Source organism: Vombatus ursinus, unplaced genomic scaffold (assembly GCF_900497805.2).
Source record: "Vombatus ursinus unplaced genomic scaffold, bare-nosed wombat genome assembly UNPS02014799.1, whole genome shotgun sequence".
Lineage (NCBI taxonomy): Eukaryota > Metazoa > Chordata > Mammalia > Diprotodontia > Vombatidae > Vombatus > Vombatus ursinus.
The window spans coordinates 28772955-28787131 of record NW_020954577.1 but is presented as its reverse complement, the minus strand read 5'-3'; the positions used below and the strand labels follow the sequence as shown (position 1 = coordinate 28787131).

The window sequence follows — 14177 nt, the reverse complement described above, 5'->3', positions numbered from 1 at the left end:
GATAAACAGAGGAAGTGATCAATATCTGGAGTCAAGAGGAACCTTCCCCACTCCCTACATACAGTCTCTATTTAGTAGACCTCTGATCTCAACGTGCAACAGTAAATCACAAAGCTGAACAGAATCAATCAATGCTTCTGTACTCTGGGGAATGAGCATGGGGCCACACCCTTTCCTCCTTACAGCTCTGATTTCATTCACTCTCAAAACCACTGATCTGCAGTTTTTAATTTGCCAAAATGGGGCCCCATTCCTTTACTTAAAGGAGCTAAAATATCTTGGTCTCCCTACATAATTGTTTAATTCTCATGAAATTTGTAATTTTATAATGTTTATAATCTTATGATTTTATAGTATAAATACAGTAATTTTTATGATATAAATACAGTAATTTTTATGATATAATCTCTATTTTATAATTGTCATGAAAAATAAAAATCACAAAGTTAATGCCTCTCAAACGGTCAATGATAGCAAAGATTAAACAGTTTTAAAACTACTAATGTGAATCAAATGGCCACAGAGGTCACAGAATAAACCCAGAGGAACCCTGGAATGAATGATTGCCTAATGTTAACCTGAGACACTTGTTTTATACAAATGACAATATGCCTCTGGCTTCTTTTCCTACTAAAACAATATCGATCCCGTGTTTAAGGTGGACAATAAATCCCGTTCTTTCTTCACATTCCACATTTAGATGATAAAATGGAACCGTGTTACTGGCCATCTCTCAAAAACAGAAACACCTCCACCCACTTCTTTCATTTCTTTTTATTGCACCTTTCTCCAAGGAACTCACAGAAAATGGAGCACAAAACAACCAAACTCCCTCAGATGTGCGGGGAAAATATGCATTTCCTTATCTATAAAGATAAAGGAGAAAAATAAGGGCCCAGAGGCTCAAACAACCTTGGTAAGGAGAGACTGAAGAGCAAAACGCAGGTCTCCAGTCTGATTCCAAATGCCTCTCTCTAAGCTTCAGGACAGTCTTCCTCTTGTGCTTTGTGAGAGGTGAATAATAATGATATATATATATATATAAAAAAAAGAAATAGGGCGGAGCAACATCTCGGCTACCAATTATAACACACAAGTGTCAGTGCCTGAGATGCAGCACAAGCCTACACAAGCCCTGGATGGAGAGTCCCAAACATGCTAAGCAAAAATCCAGTTGTTTTGCAGTCAGCTATTCCGGTCCTGCGCTTAAGCCTGTAATATTCAATCCGTGACCCAACCCCCCAGTTAAATGAGGCTATTCCAAGTGATCTACTACTGCTATTTCAGACCAACAGAGAAGCAGCTTGGGGGTCCTCTTTAAGAAGGCAAGGACACTGCCAACAGGACTCCAGAGGGCACACACTTTTTTAAGTAAACCATCTCTATCTGTTTGGGCCTAGTAACAAATGCTCAAATAGAATCACAAGCCGATTTGCCTTTATCTATAACTAAATACTCATCTCATCAAAACAATTCAGCAAAAAATCCCAATGGGCCAATTTCTTCAGAAAAACCTGAACCAACTTCTACCTTTTTCTCTCTTCTGTTAAGGCATGTTCTCAGCTTGATATTCTGAGCGTGTGTGTAATTTGTCTGGCGGAATCAAATCAAAACCCAACATGCAATGGAGGAGTGTGTGGGGCTGAGTCCACGTGGTCAAAGGGCTAGAAAGGACTAATCGGGGGAAAACTATGAAATAAAAATGCCAAAGTCATGCTGGGTAAAGGACTTTGGAACTTTTCTTAAGAACAAAGAATTTGTTAAAAAAGCTAGAGATGTTAAATCTAAAGACTTGCCCTTTAAAAAGAGGAGTGAGCCAGAGTGAGGGCCAAAGTATTTCTTTACACTTGACACAGCACGAGCAGGAAGGTTCCACCTAACGCCAAGAGCGCCGAGTTCTGTCCAAAAGAGCACTTCAGACAGTAAGCCCTTGCTAAACAGCTGGAGCACCGACAGTCTCCAACTTTTAAAAAGGTTGCACTGGTCATTTGGAATGAATTATTAAAGGTTCCAAGGCCAGCCCCCTAAGAGCCCACTTAAACCTAAGACGCTACTGGAGCAGAGAACTTCTGGTGGAGTGAAGGGCTGCTGATATACTGTACAAGGGGGAAAGGGAGAGGTAATGGATGGTTCCCAGACCTAGCACCTGTCTGAGTGCCCTGCACAGATGCATAATCCAAAGGAGGAAGGAAGAGACCAGGATAAGTGCAAAAAGAAAAGGAGCTCGGTCTGGGTTTCAGGCAGGGGCCAACAACACACCTTTACCCCTCCCCTTCCACCTGCAGGTATAACTGTCTCTTCTCTGGTTCTCTTCTTGCCTCCTCAATTAGGATTGTATCTACTTCTGAAGCCAATGGAAATGACTGGCTAGTCTAGACCAGCCTGCCTGCCTCTTGCCCCTTTTCTTTGCAGCCTGACATGACAAAATGAACAGGCAGTTGATTAAAAGAAAATACATTATTTTATGTCCTTCTAAATGGGAATTTCAACAATAACACCTGAGTGATACTAATTAAGGCTGGACAATTTTTTGGTGAGTGCCCTATAATATGAAGTCCATGTACCCTGAAGATCAGTGTACCCAGGATTCATGTGTACCAAAGAAAATGGAATAAATGTAGAAATACACAATGGAAAAGCAAAAAGAAAAATAGAGAAAGATATTGAGTTTGTCCCTAACTCAATCTGCTTCCACTCTAACCTAATCAATAGACCTAATGAGACATTTCCCTCTGCTCTAGGGTAAAAGGGAGGACTGGCAATGGTTCCATCAATCCGACAGGCTTGACGGTTTTTCTTTGTTACAAGGGAGGGCTCAATGAAGATGTGGGTAAATAGCAATTAACAACTACAGTGTAAAAATAAGCCATGAAGGAAACTTTTAAACAAGGCACATGATATGGTTAAACCTATGCTCATAAAAGGTAATTTTCAAAAGGTGATAATACCTGTGAGAGCAATTTCTTCAGAAGCTGTGCTATAGCCGGATCCTCGGGTGGGGGGCAGTCGGGGAGAGAGCCATTCCGTTTCTTCTGCCGCATCTGCAGATGTCTGAAAAGGCTAGCGATATCTTTGGACCTCAAGGCATAATCAAAGATGGAGCGGCTCACAGGCTCTTGGAGAACACTGAGGAGAACAATTTCCTTATCAATCTGCATTGGAAAAAAGGAAAAATTATCAACCTAGACTACGACAGAGCAAAAAGCAAGCCAAGCCTGACTTCAAGAAAACAAATTCTCTAAGGAAAAGCAGTTATTTTCTTCCTAAAGAAAGTCTAAGGTATCCCCATTGTTCAATGTTTAATGTTCAGAAGAGAAATGAATGCTAGTTCTCAATAACTGAGTAAGAGTTCCTGGCTTCTTCATTAGCAGCCAATTACTCTTCCCAAGAAAATGACATCACTAATACACACATAAAGGATGAAAGCTAAAAGGCAGTTAATAAATGTCTTTATCTAGACACTCTCATAAGCCACTGGTCTGTCTTTATGCAGACTACATATAAATAGCACATGACCTCCAGGACTTAAAAAGACCTAGGATTCCCAAACATTGTAGTATAAGCATTCATAGTGCCACCCAACTATGCCTGCAGCTATGATGGTCAACCACTGAAGGCAGGTCTTCCTTGCTGACTGCATCTGCCAGAATGTAAATTATGCCCTAGGCTACCCTCAAAGTCAACGCTTTCCAAAATGGAGGGAAATCCTTGGGTTTGGCCAAATTATTTAATCTATTAAGTTAAACTACGCATATGTGGAACTGAACCTTCCTCACTGCAGTCACACTGACTTCTCAAATTCCTTTTATACACTTAAATGTTACTAAGAGCAAACCATAAACAGATGAAAATAAAAGCAAAAAAGTGAGCTTTTCTTGGAAGAGAAAGTGAGTTGCAGGTGTTGACTTCTAACAACTCACATATATGTCCCCACTTATCCCACACTAAACTTTCACTGAAAATCATTACAAATGCATTGGCAGCTGGTCCTTAATTTCCTAACACTATCCCCGTGACTATGATGACATTGGGTAATTTGATGCACTGCAAGCGTTCAGTGAACAAGAGGAAAAGACCCAAGCAAAGCAGAGCAATTGTGAGAGCAATAATTTCATGGCTGTCAAAGTTTAAGTTCAGATAACATTAGGTCCCATTTCTAAGACAGCTCAAATCCACTTTGAGAAAGCCCTCTTACAGGCAAGAGGTCCACAAGCACATAACTTTAGTTCTTAGTCTTAGTGTAGTTTTAAGCTATCAAAGTTTAAGACTTCGGGGACAGCCTGTGTTTTCATATTTTTCTCAATGTATCGATTGATGTTGCTGAGGTTTTTCTCTTCTTCCTCTTTTTCTTTCTTTAAAAAAAACACTCTGTTATATGGGATGGCTCTCAGAGGAGAAAAAGAAGAATATAGGGAGAAATTTAGGCAACATAAAAACAAAAGATATCAATAAAAGTTTTTCTTTTTTTTTCTTTAAAAAGGATTTCTTTGCTCCCATTTACTGTGTCCATATTCTTCCATGTAAAAATATCATTGTAGAAAGTGCTCACAGGGTAGAGAATCAACAATTCTAAAGAACACGATGTTTCCTAGGAATGGACAAATCTACTGGGACAAACTGATGGTTGAAGGAACAGCCAAAGACTCTCAGTCTCCAAAAGATACCTGTTCCAGAGGTGGTTTTATTCCAACAAAAAGAAAGCTGGGTTGGCAGAGAAAAAGCAAGGGAGGAAATCCACAAGGACATGTGAATTTCCAAATGGAGAACATGGTTTTAAATGGCAAAAATAGGACATTTCAAGATCACTTTAGCAGTACCCCATGACTGCCTGAAGCAGCCTGCAACATTCCATTCCTCTTAGAAATAGGTTTGGAGAAGTGACTGTTTATGTGGATGATGAGTCTAAACTCTCACAGGCTGGGTGAATGGTTTCTGCATATATGAAACAAAGACCTAAAATTCATCAAGTGCTAAAATTCTAGGTGCCTCATTTGATCAAGAAACAATGTAATCATAGCTAATATTCCAATACACTAAACTTTTTGGTGATTTTACTTTAAATATAATTTTATTTTCTGAATTCTCTCTCCTTCCCCACAACTACCCTGCCAACTAAAAAGGCAAGGAGAACAAAACCCATTACAAATATATAGTCGGGCAAAATATATTTCCAGTTTAACCACATCCAAAAAAATAAAGAAGAAAAAAGGGAAGAAAATATGTTTTAATGTGCAATCTGACCCTATCAACTCTCTTGTTTGTCCTTCATTCCTGAAGACAAACACCAGGAAGGTGATGTCTTGACTATCCAATCACCTCTATATGGAGGTCGATAGTACATTTCACCATGAGTCCTCTGGTATTGTGGTTGGTCATTGTGATGATCAGAGTTCCTAAGTCTTTCAGAGCTTTCTTTACAATATTGCTGTTACTGTATAAATTGTTTTCCTGGTTCAGCAGCTTACTTCACTTTGCATCAGTTCACTAAGTCTTCCTCAGTTTTTCTGAAACCATCCCCTATATTATTTCTTGCAGCACAATAATATTCCGTTATATTTTTATACCGTAACTTGTTTAGCCTTTTCTAAGCTGAGCCAATTCTTTGCTAACACAAAAAAAGAGCAGCTATAAATAATTTTGTACATATGGATCTCTTTTCCTTCTTTCTTGCTCTCTATGGGGTACAGACCTAGTAATGGAATTGCTGGGTCATGCACAATTTATTAGCTTTGGGGGCATAGTTCCAAGTTGTTTTTCAGACCAGCTGGACTGGTTCACAGCTCCACCAATAGTGCATTTGTGTACCTATTTTCCCACAGCCCCTCCAGCATCTGTTGTTTTCCTTTTTTGTCAGCCAATCTGATGAGTGTGAAGTGGCCCCTCAGTTATTTCAATTTTCATTTCTCTATTAGTGATTAGAGCATTTTTTTAATATGACCACTGATGGCTTGGATTTCTTCTTCTGAAAAATGTCCATTCATATCCTGTGACAATTTATCAATCAGGGCATGTCTCTTTTCCTTGTAAATTTGACTCAGTTCTCTATATGTCTTAGAAATGAGACGTATCAATAGAGAAACCTGATGCAAAGATTTTTTTCCCCAGTTTCTTGCTTTTCTTCTAATTTTAGCTACACTGGTTTTGTTTGTAATGTTGTGTAAACAAAATTACTTCCTAAAACTCTATCTCATTTGCTCATAAACTCTTCCCCAATCTAAGAGGCAATTTCTTCCATGTTCCACTAATTTGCTTACGATATCATTCTTTATGTCTAAATCATGTACCCAGTTTGAGTTTATCTTGGTATACTGTGTGAGAGGTTGATCTATATTTAGTTTCTGCCACACTATATTAGAATTTTCCCAATAGTTTTTGTTAAATAGTGAGTACCTAGTTCAATAGCTGCCATCTTTGGATTTATCAAATTCTAGGTTACTGTGCCCCCTGCTTCCATATATCATGTACCTAATCTGTTCCACCAATTAACCTCTCTATTTCTTACCCAGTATGATGATTACAGTTTGAAGTACAGTTTGAGATCTGGTGTTATTAGGCCTCTTTCTCATTTTTTCCTCATTCCTTTGATATTCCTGACTTTTTGGTCAGATGAATTTTGTTATTATTTTTTCTTGTTCTCTAAAGTAATTCTTTAGTAGTTTGATTGGTATGGCATTGAATAAACTAATTGAGGTAGTAGTGTTATTTTTATTACAATTGCTTGGCCTACCCAAGAGCAATTAATATTTCTCCAATTACTTAAATCTGTCATTATTTAAGAATGCTTTGTAATTTTGCTCATATGGTTCCTATTTGTGACTTGGCAAGTAGACACCCAAATGTTTTATACTGTTCATAGTTATTTTAAATGGAACTTTTCTATTTCTTCCTAAAGCATTTTGCTGATAATATACAGCAATGCTAATGATTTATTTTATATCCTGCAACTTTGCTGATGTTGTTAATTGCTTCAATTAGTTTTTTAGTTGATTGTCTACAGTTCTCTAAGTAAACTAGCATATCATCTACAGAAATTAATAGTTTTATTACCACATTTTCTTATGCTCATTCTATCAATGTCTTTTTTCTTTTCTTTTTGCTATACCTAGAATTTCTAGGTAAACAGTAAAGGCAATAATGAAAATCTGTGCTCTACTCCTGTACTAGAAAGGCTTCTAGTTTATTCCCATTACAAGCAACACTTCCTTTTGGAATTAGGAAAGATACTACTTATCATTTTAAAGAAGTTCTATTTATTTCTGTACTTTCCAGTAGCATTCTACAGCCCCTCCCTTCCCCCCCTCCCCCGGAATGGGTGTTGTATTTTGTCAAAAGCTTTTTTGGCATGTTATGAACTAACCACTTAATTTTTATTGTTTTTGTTACTGATATGGTCAATTAGGTTTATGGTTTTCGTAATATTGAACTAGACCTATATTCCTGGTATAAATCCAACTTGGTCATAGTGTATAATTTCTGTGATATATTGCTGTAATATCCCTATTAATGTTTTATTTAAAATTTTTGTATCAATATTCATTACAGAAATTGGCCTACAGTTTCCTTTTTCTGTTTTTACTCTGTTGCTTGTGTATCAAGACTGTATTTGTGTCACGGAAGTAGTTTGAGAAAATAAAGAAGGGATCTTACCAAACAGTTTCTATAGTATTGGAATTGTTCTTCCAATGTTTGGTAGAATTTACTTGTAAATCTAACTGATCCTGGGCTTTTACCTTTGGAAGTTAATTCATGGCTTATTCAATTTCTTTTTTTCTAAGACAGACCTATTTAAGTATTTTATTTCCTGTTCTGTTGATCCAGGCAATTTATATTTTTGTAAATATTCATCCATTTGATTTAGACTCAGTTTTATTGACATAGAGTTGGGTGATAGCTCCTAAAATTGCTTTTACTTTTTCTTCATTAGTTGTGAACTTTTTCATTTTTGATACTGGTAATTTGGTTTTCTTTTTTTTAATCAAATTAGTCAATATCCCCCCCCCCCAAAAAAACCCCTCCTAGTTTTATTTATTAATTCAACTATTAATTATCAATCATGTTAATCTCTCTCCTTTGATTCTTAGCATTTCTATTTTGTTATTTAACTTGAAGTTTTTAATTTGTTGGTTTTCTAGTTTTTTAGTTATATGTCCAATTCACTAATCTGTTCTCTCTTTTACTGATGAAAAAGTTCAGAGATATATGTTTTCCCCAAGTACTGCTTTGGCTGAGTCCCACAAATTTTGGTTTGCTCTCTCATTGTTGCATTAACTTTAATGAAATTATTGACAGTCTCTATGATCTGTTCTTTTATCCACCCATTTCTTAGGATTAACTTCTTTAGTTTCCAATTAATTTTTAATCTATACTTCAAAGGCTCTTTATTGAATGTACTTTTTTTTTATTTCATTACGGTCAGAAAATGCTGGATTTGATATTTCTAGTTTTCTGCATTTGTTTGTGAAGTTTTATGCCCTGTTACAGGATCAATTTTTGTGAAAGGGCTATGCACAGCTGAGGAAGAGATATATTCCCTTCTCATTCATTATTCTCCCAGTGTACCAGATCTAACTTTTCTAAAATTACATTCATCTGTTTAACTTCTTTCTTGCTTATTTTATGGTTAGATTTATCTAGGTTTGAGGGTAAAGTGAGGTCCCCCACTATTATAGTTTTACTGTTTCCTCTTGTAACTCATCTTTTCCTTTAAGAATTTAGATGCTATGCCATTTGGTGCATGTATGCTCAGCACTGATATTAATTCACTGTGTATGATACCTTTTAGCAAAATGTAGTTTCCCTGTTTATCTCTTTTAATTACATTTATTTTTCCTTTTTCTTTTTCTAAAATCATTACTGCTACCCCTGCCCTTTTCACTTTGGCAGAAGCATAATAGACCCTACTCCATCCCCTTATTTTAATTCTGTATATGTCTTTCTGTTTCAAATGTGTTTCCTGTAAATAACATACTGTTTAATTCTAGTTTCTTATCTATTCTGCTATCCTCTTCCATTTGGTGGGTGAATCCACCTCAGTCACATTCACAGCTGTAACTACTGGGCATTTCTCTCCATCTTATTGTTTTATACTTTTCCTTCTCTTTTTTTGCCCTGTCCCCTCTTTCAGAGTCTAATACCTCCCTTAACCTACCTGTCCTTTTATTCCACACCCCTCCTCTTTTCCCTCCTACTTCCCTGCTGGTAACAATTTCTGTACTCAACTGTGTGTGTACACACACACGCTTTCTCCCCTCCTTTAACCAGTTCAAATGAGCATGAGATTCCAGTGGTACCCTGCCATCCCTGTCCCCTGTGCTGTATAAACTGTTCCTTGCACACTCTATTACTTGTCTCTCTTCCCCACTTTCCCAGTGCATTCTTCTTCACTAGCCTTCTATTCTTCTTCTGCGATCATCCAAACATAATAGAATCACACTCAGGACCTCTAATTAGATTCCCTCTATGACCCTTATTGAGATAAAGGGGTTACATGTATTATCTCCCCATATAAGAATGTAAATACTTTAACCTTGCTCAGTCAGTCCCTCACGCTGTCTCCCTCATATTTACCTTTTTATGCTCCTCGAGTCCTTTGTATGTCAGATTTTCTCTTATCACTGGTTTTTTCATCAGCAATTCCTAAAAGTCCTTTTTCACTAAAATCCCATTTTCTTCTCTGTAGAAATATACTAGTTCTGCTGGGTAGGTTATTCTTAGTTGTTATCCTAGATCTTTTGCCTTTCAGAAAATCACATTCCAAGCTCTCCATTATTTTAAAGTGGTGGCTGCTAAATGTGTTACGATGACTATGATTCCACGGTATTTCAATGTGTTCTTTCGGGCTGCTTGCAGTATGTTTTACTTGACCTGGGAGTTTTGGAATTTGGCTACAATATTTCTGGGAGTTTTCATTTTGGGATTTCTTTAAGAAGGTGACCAATGGATTCTTTCAATTTCTACTTTGCCTTCTGGATCTAAGAGATCTGGGCAGTTTTATGACTTCTTGAAATATGAAGTCTAAGCTCTTCTTTTATTCATGGTTTTCAGGTAGTCCAATGATTCTTAAATTATCTCTCCCCTGTTTTCCAAGTCAAACTTCTTATAAGATAGCCCACATTTTCTTCTATTTTTTTTCAGCATTTTGACTTTTAGTATTTCCTATTGTCTTGTGAAGTCATTAGTTCGCTTCGCCAATTCTAATTTTCAAGGACTTATTTTCTTCAGTAAGATTTTATACCTCTTTTACCAAACTGTATAACTCTCTTTTCATATCTTTCTTCTATAGCTCTTGTTTTATTTTTAAATTTTTTTTAAAAAACCCTTTCTTTAACCCTTGTAGGAATTCTTTTAGGCTTATGTCCAATCTGCACTTTTCTTTGAGGCTTTGCTTGTAGGTGCTTCAAATGATTCTCTTCTGTGACTGTGTCCTGGGCTTCCCTGTCACCACAATAACTCTTTACTATCAGGTCTTTGGACTTTATGTTAGTCCCAAGTTCTGCATGGCCTAGGGGAGTGAGGAGACAGGTGATATCTGTCCCAAGATTTTGTCCTTTTATGTCCTTTAGCTGCTTTCACAGGTCAGCCTGAAGGCCTAAAAGTTTCCAGTGCTCCCAAATCAGGATGATCTGGAGGGAGGTCTGTTTACTGCCTTACACGTCTGAGCTCTGCAAGTTTCTGACCTAGGTCTGTTGGCTTGTGCATGGCTGAGTTTTAGTTGACTGCTGCTGCACTTAGTCACCGTTGGCCCCCTGGGAAGGTCTGCAGCGTCAGTGATTGAACTGTGGGTTCCCCTTTGGGCAAGGACTCCTGCCCTGGTTATTCTACTGCAGGCTCTGACACTGGGTTAGAGGGTAAAACCAAGTCCCTGCTGCTCTGTACCTGGACTCGGAGATGCATATCTACATTTCTGGAATTTGTTCCTTGATCAGAGCAGAGTTAGGGTAAGCCTACAGTACCTGACAAATGCTCTTCCCCACCCTGAAACTGTGACCTGGAATGGGGCAATGGGCCAGAGCTGCCAGACCTGGTCCTGTACTCTGCCTCAATTCAAGAATCCTCTGGGTTCTCCTTCTGCCCCAAGGCTTTCTGCCCTAGTGTTCTGTCTCATTCCTCTTCCTCTCCCTGGGCATAACAGTGTTCCCCACCACAGTCACTGCCCCAACTTCAGTGGCCCCCAGGGCCCTCAGGATCTCTCTGGCTATCTTGCTAGGTTGGAAAAAAGACTCACTGCGACTTTTTTCTTGGATTTCCCAATCAGAATTCAGTTTGGCACATTTTCTAGATCACTGTGAAGGAGGTATACTGCGTGAGTTTGGCAAAAATGCTTCTTCTCACTCCACCATCTTAACTCTGCCTCTATACACTAAACTTCTGAAAAAAAAAAAAAACTTTCCCCAACTAATCATAAATGCCGATTTCAACCAAAATCAATTACATTTCTTGCAATGAACACTCGGAAGACTAGCATGTGGTTCATCAACATATGCTTTCTTGCTAAGCCGTATATCATCGAACAACAGATGTTTTACTGTATTACATAATGAAAATGAAGACTGAAAAACACTGCTCCACTAAATGTAATACATATAAAGTCATATAAGATGCAGTTTAATTTTGATTACCATCAAAGTTATCAGGTCTCTAAAAGTAATACTGTCTTGAAAGGAATTATAAGAATACTAATACCCATGGAAACAATTTAATTTTAAAATTCTCTTTCCAACAAACAATCTCTAAACATGAAGAAAGAGTTCCAAGGCATACAAATTATACCTGTATTATTGGCTGAGTAATAAATGGATGGAGGTAAGGCATTAGCTTGCAGTAGACATCGGCAATGTTCAAATGATGAGCTACCACTGTTATAAATCCCACTGCCCCATAGCGTATCCAAAGATTGGGATGGCACAGAAAGGGTGCTAAAAGAAAAGAAGAATGAAAGCAGTTTCAGGAATAGTTTCAACACACATCTGCCCAAAATAAAAATTTATCAGTATCTTTCACGACAATGCCAACTTCACAATAATGGTACATCATGGATTGATTCATTAAGACCCTTCTACATACTAAATTACCCTTAGGCATACACGCCATCAAGATGAAGCTAATTATATTTCTTTCTGTAGGGACATGTTCAAATAATATAAAAGAGGAAATATAATCCTCGACTAATACAGACAAGTTAAATAAGACTTTACAGCTGACAGGCCAAATCTTTAACAATCCAAAAGTTTTAGCTGGTGAACTATTTATTTATAATAGTGAAATTAAAAAACTACTTTACATATAAGATATGTTGATATACACACAAAATGTCACAATGGTAAGTCTTCACTAGCTCAGGGTCACTTATGTCATTCAGCAAGTAGGAGAATAAGCATTCTCTCATTCTCTAAGTCACTTAAAATCAAAGGAACAATTTCACCATCTGTTTACTTGACTCATTTTTTTTAGTGGGCTTTGGTATATCAAGTTTATAGTACAATAAATCTCAGATTAATAGATACCGTCAAACAAATCCTGTCCTTCAGGAATTTAAAATCTACTCTTACAATAAATTCACCCAATAATTCTTAAGTCTCTACTATGTGCAAGGCACCATACCAAGTAATTATGACACGGATGAAGTAAAGTATACTTTATTCTACATCTCTTTCTCCCAATGAGTTTATAATCTAATGGGGGAATAAATACAAATTAACATATAAAAAGTGAAATATCAGAATCAACCAAGAAAAATGCATAGAATTAATTAAGAGAAAACGTAATTTCCTTCCAACTTAACCTAAAGATATAGTTATATAAAAACTAAAACAGAGTAAACCTTACTAATTTGGACTAACTGGGGAGGGGAAGTCATAGGATTCTAATTTAGAGCTGGAAGGGACCTTAGAAGTCATCTCCTTCAATTCCTTCATTTTACAGACGAGGAAAATGAGACCTAGAAAGATTAAGTGATATGTCCATTATCATTATGGTAGTAATAAATGGTAGTGAAGTGACTTAAACCTAACTTCTCTAATTCCAAATCCAATGCTGTATCAGACTGTTAGTTTCACAAGTGAAAGCTCACCTTCTGTCAATATTAAAGAGATGTTATATTTAATGTTGCTGACAAAGAAAGTGCCTTTGGGGTACTACTTCAAACTTTTTTCTAAAAATGCAATTTTATTCTCTTAAGTATGTATAGAAAACCCTTATCACTTATAAATCAGGGCTAAGGATTCCTTTGAATAGATAAATCCACAAATACCTTATTGTAATAACAGACTCAGAGCTCCTTTAGCAACAGCAACAAACAGGAGACAGGGTGGGGTTGAGGTGGTATGGAGACTGCTAAATCTATAATGAATTGGCAAACACCATAAACACTCACACAATCACAAAATCTGTAAACACGAAATCCAAATCCTAAAACTCAGGCAGCTTCTTCTAATAGCTCCAGCGAGGCCAAATCTCAGTTGTATATGTGTAAATTAGGTAATCCTAAAATTCTACAAAAGTCTGTTCTCCTAAATAGTTTAAATATGACATATCTGAGACAGTCTGTTTGCTTACGAACTTCTCAAACAACTGACATCCACAGCTCCTTCTCTCTTCTCTTCAATGACTGCCATGGGTGAACACTCATCCTCTAAGTCTAATGGTTTGGGCCAGAGGTGGGGAAGCTGCAGCCTTGAGGCCACACGTGGTCCTCTAGGGCCTCAAGTGTGGCCCTCTGACTGAATCCTTCTGGGAAGTTTGGATTCAGTCAAAGGATCACACTTGAGGCTCTAGAAGACCACGTGTAGCCTCGAGGGCGCAGATTCCCACCTCTGATTTGGGCTATTAATTTTCCTTAAGGAAATAGGGAAGAGCAGTTCAATGTTTTACTGACTAGACAATTTTTCCAATTTGCTTTTTTTTCCACTCAGTATAAAGGCAGTTGGCACTTCTCTATTGCTTGCCATCTGAAAACAGTGATTGATCATAGGACTAAAAATGTTCAGATGCTTTTATGTTTAACATATTTATAAAATTTATTGATTCAGTGTTAATTCTATCAATGTTTTAAATTAATATTAACGGCTGGAAATAAATGGATCAATGGGTTTATGGGCCATAAAATTAACTCATTTAATTGTTTGAAACAATAAGTCCTAGAAGTTCAATTTTACTAACTTCCAAGTACGATAAATTTA

The 14177-nt window shown here is 37.1% G+C and overlaps 1 protein-coding gene across 4 annotated transcripts in view; it reads right to left on the bottom strand.

The window, feature by feature from the left end:
• PIK3R4 (phosphoinositide-3-kinase regulatory subunit 4) overlaps nucleotides 1–14177 on the bottom strand; it is a 68031-nt gene that overhangs the window by 29049 nt on the left and 24805 nt on the right. For all 4 annotated transcript variants that reach the window (XM_027872303.1, XM_027872301.1, XM_027872302.1 and 1 more), the window contains 2 exons: nucleotides 11770–11915; nucleotides 2949–3152 (listed from right to left, as the gene is read on the bottom strand). In XM_027872303.1, coding sequence (XP_027728104.1) covers nucleotides 2949–3152; nucleotides 11770–11915 — 350 coding nt within the window. The remainder of the gene's footprint in view (nucleotides 1–2948; nucleotides 3153–11769; nucleotides 11916–14177) is intronic.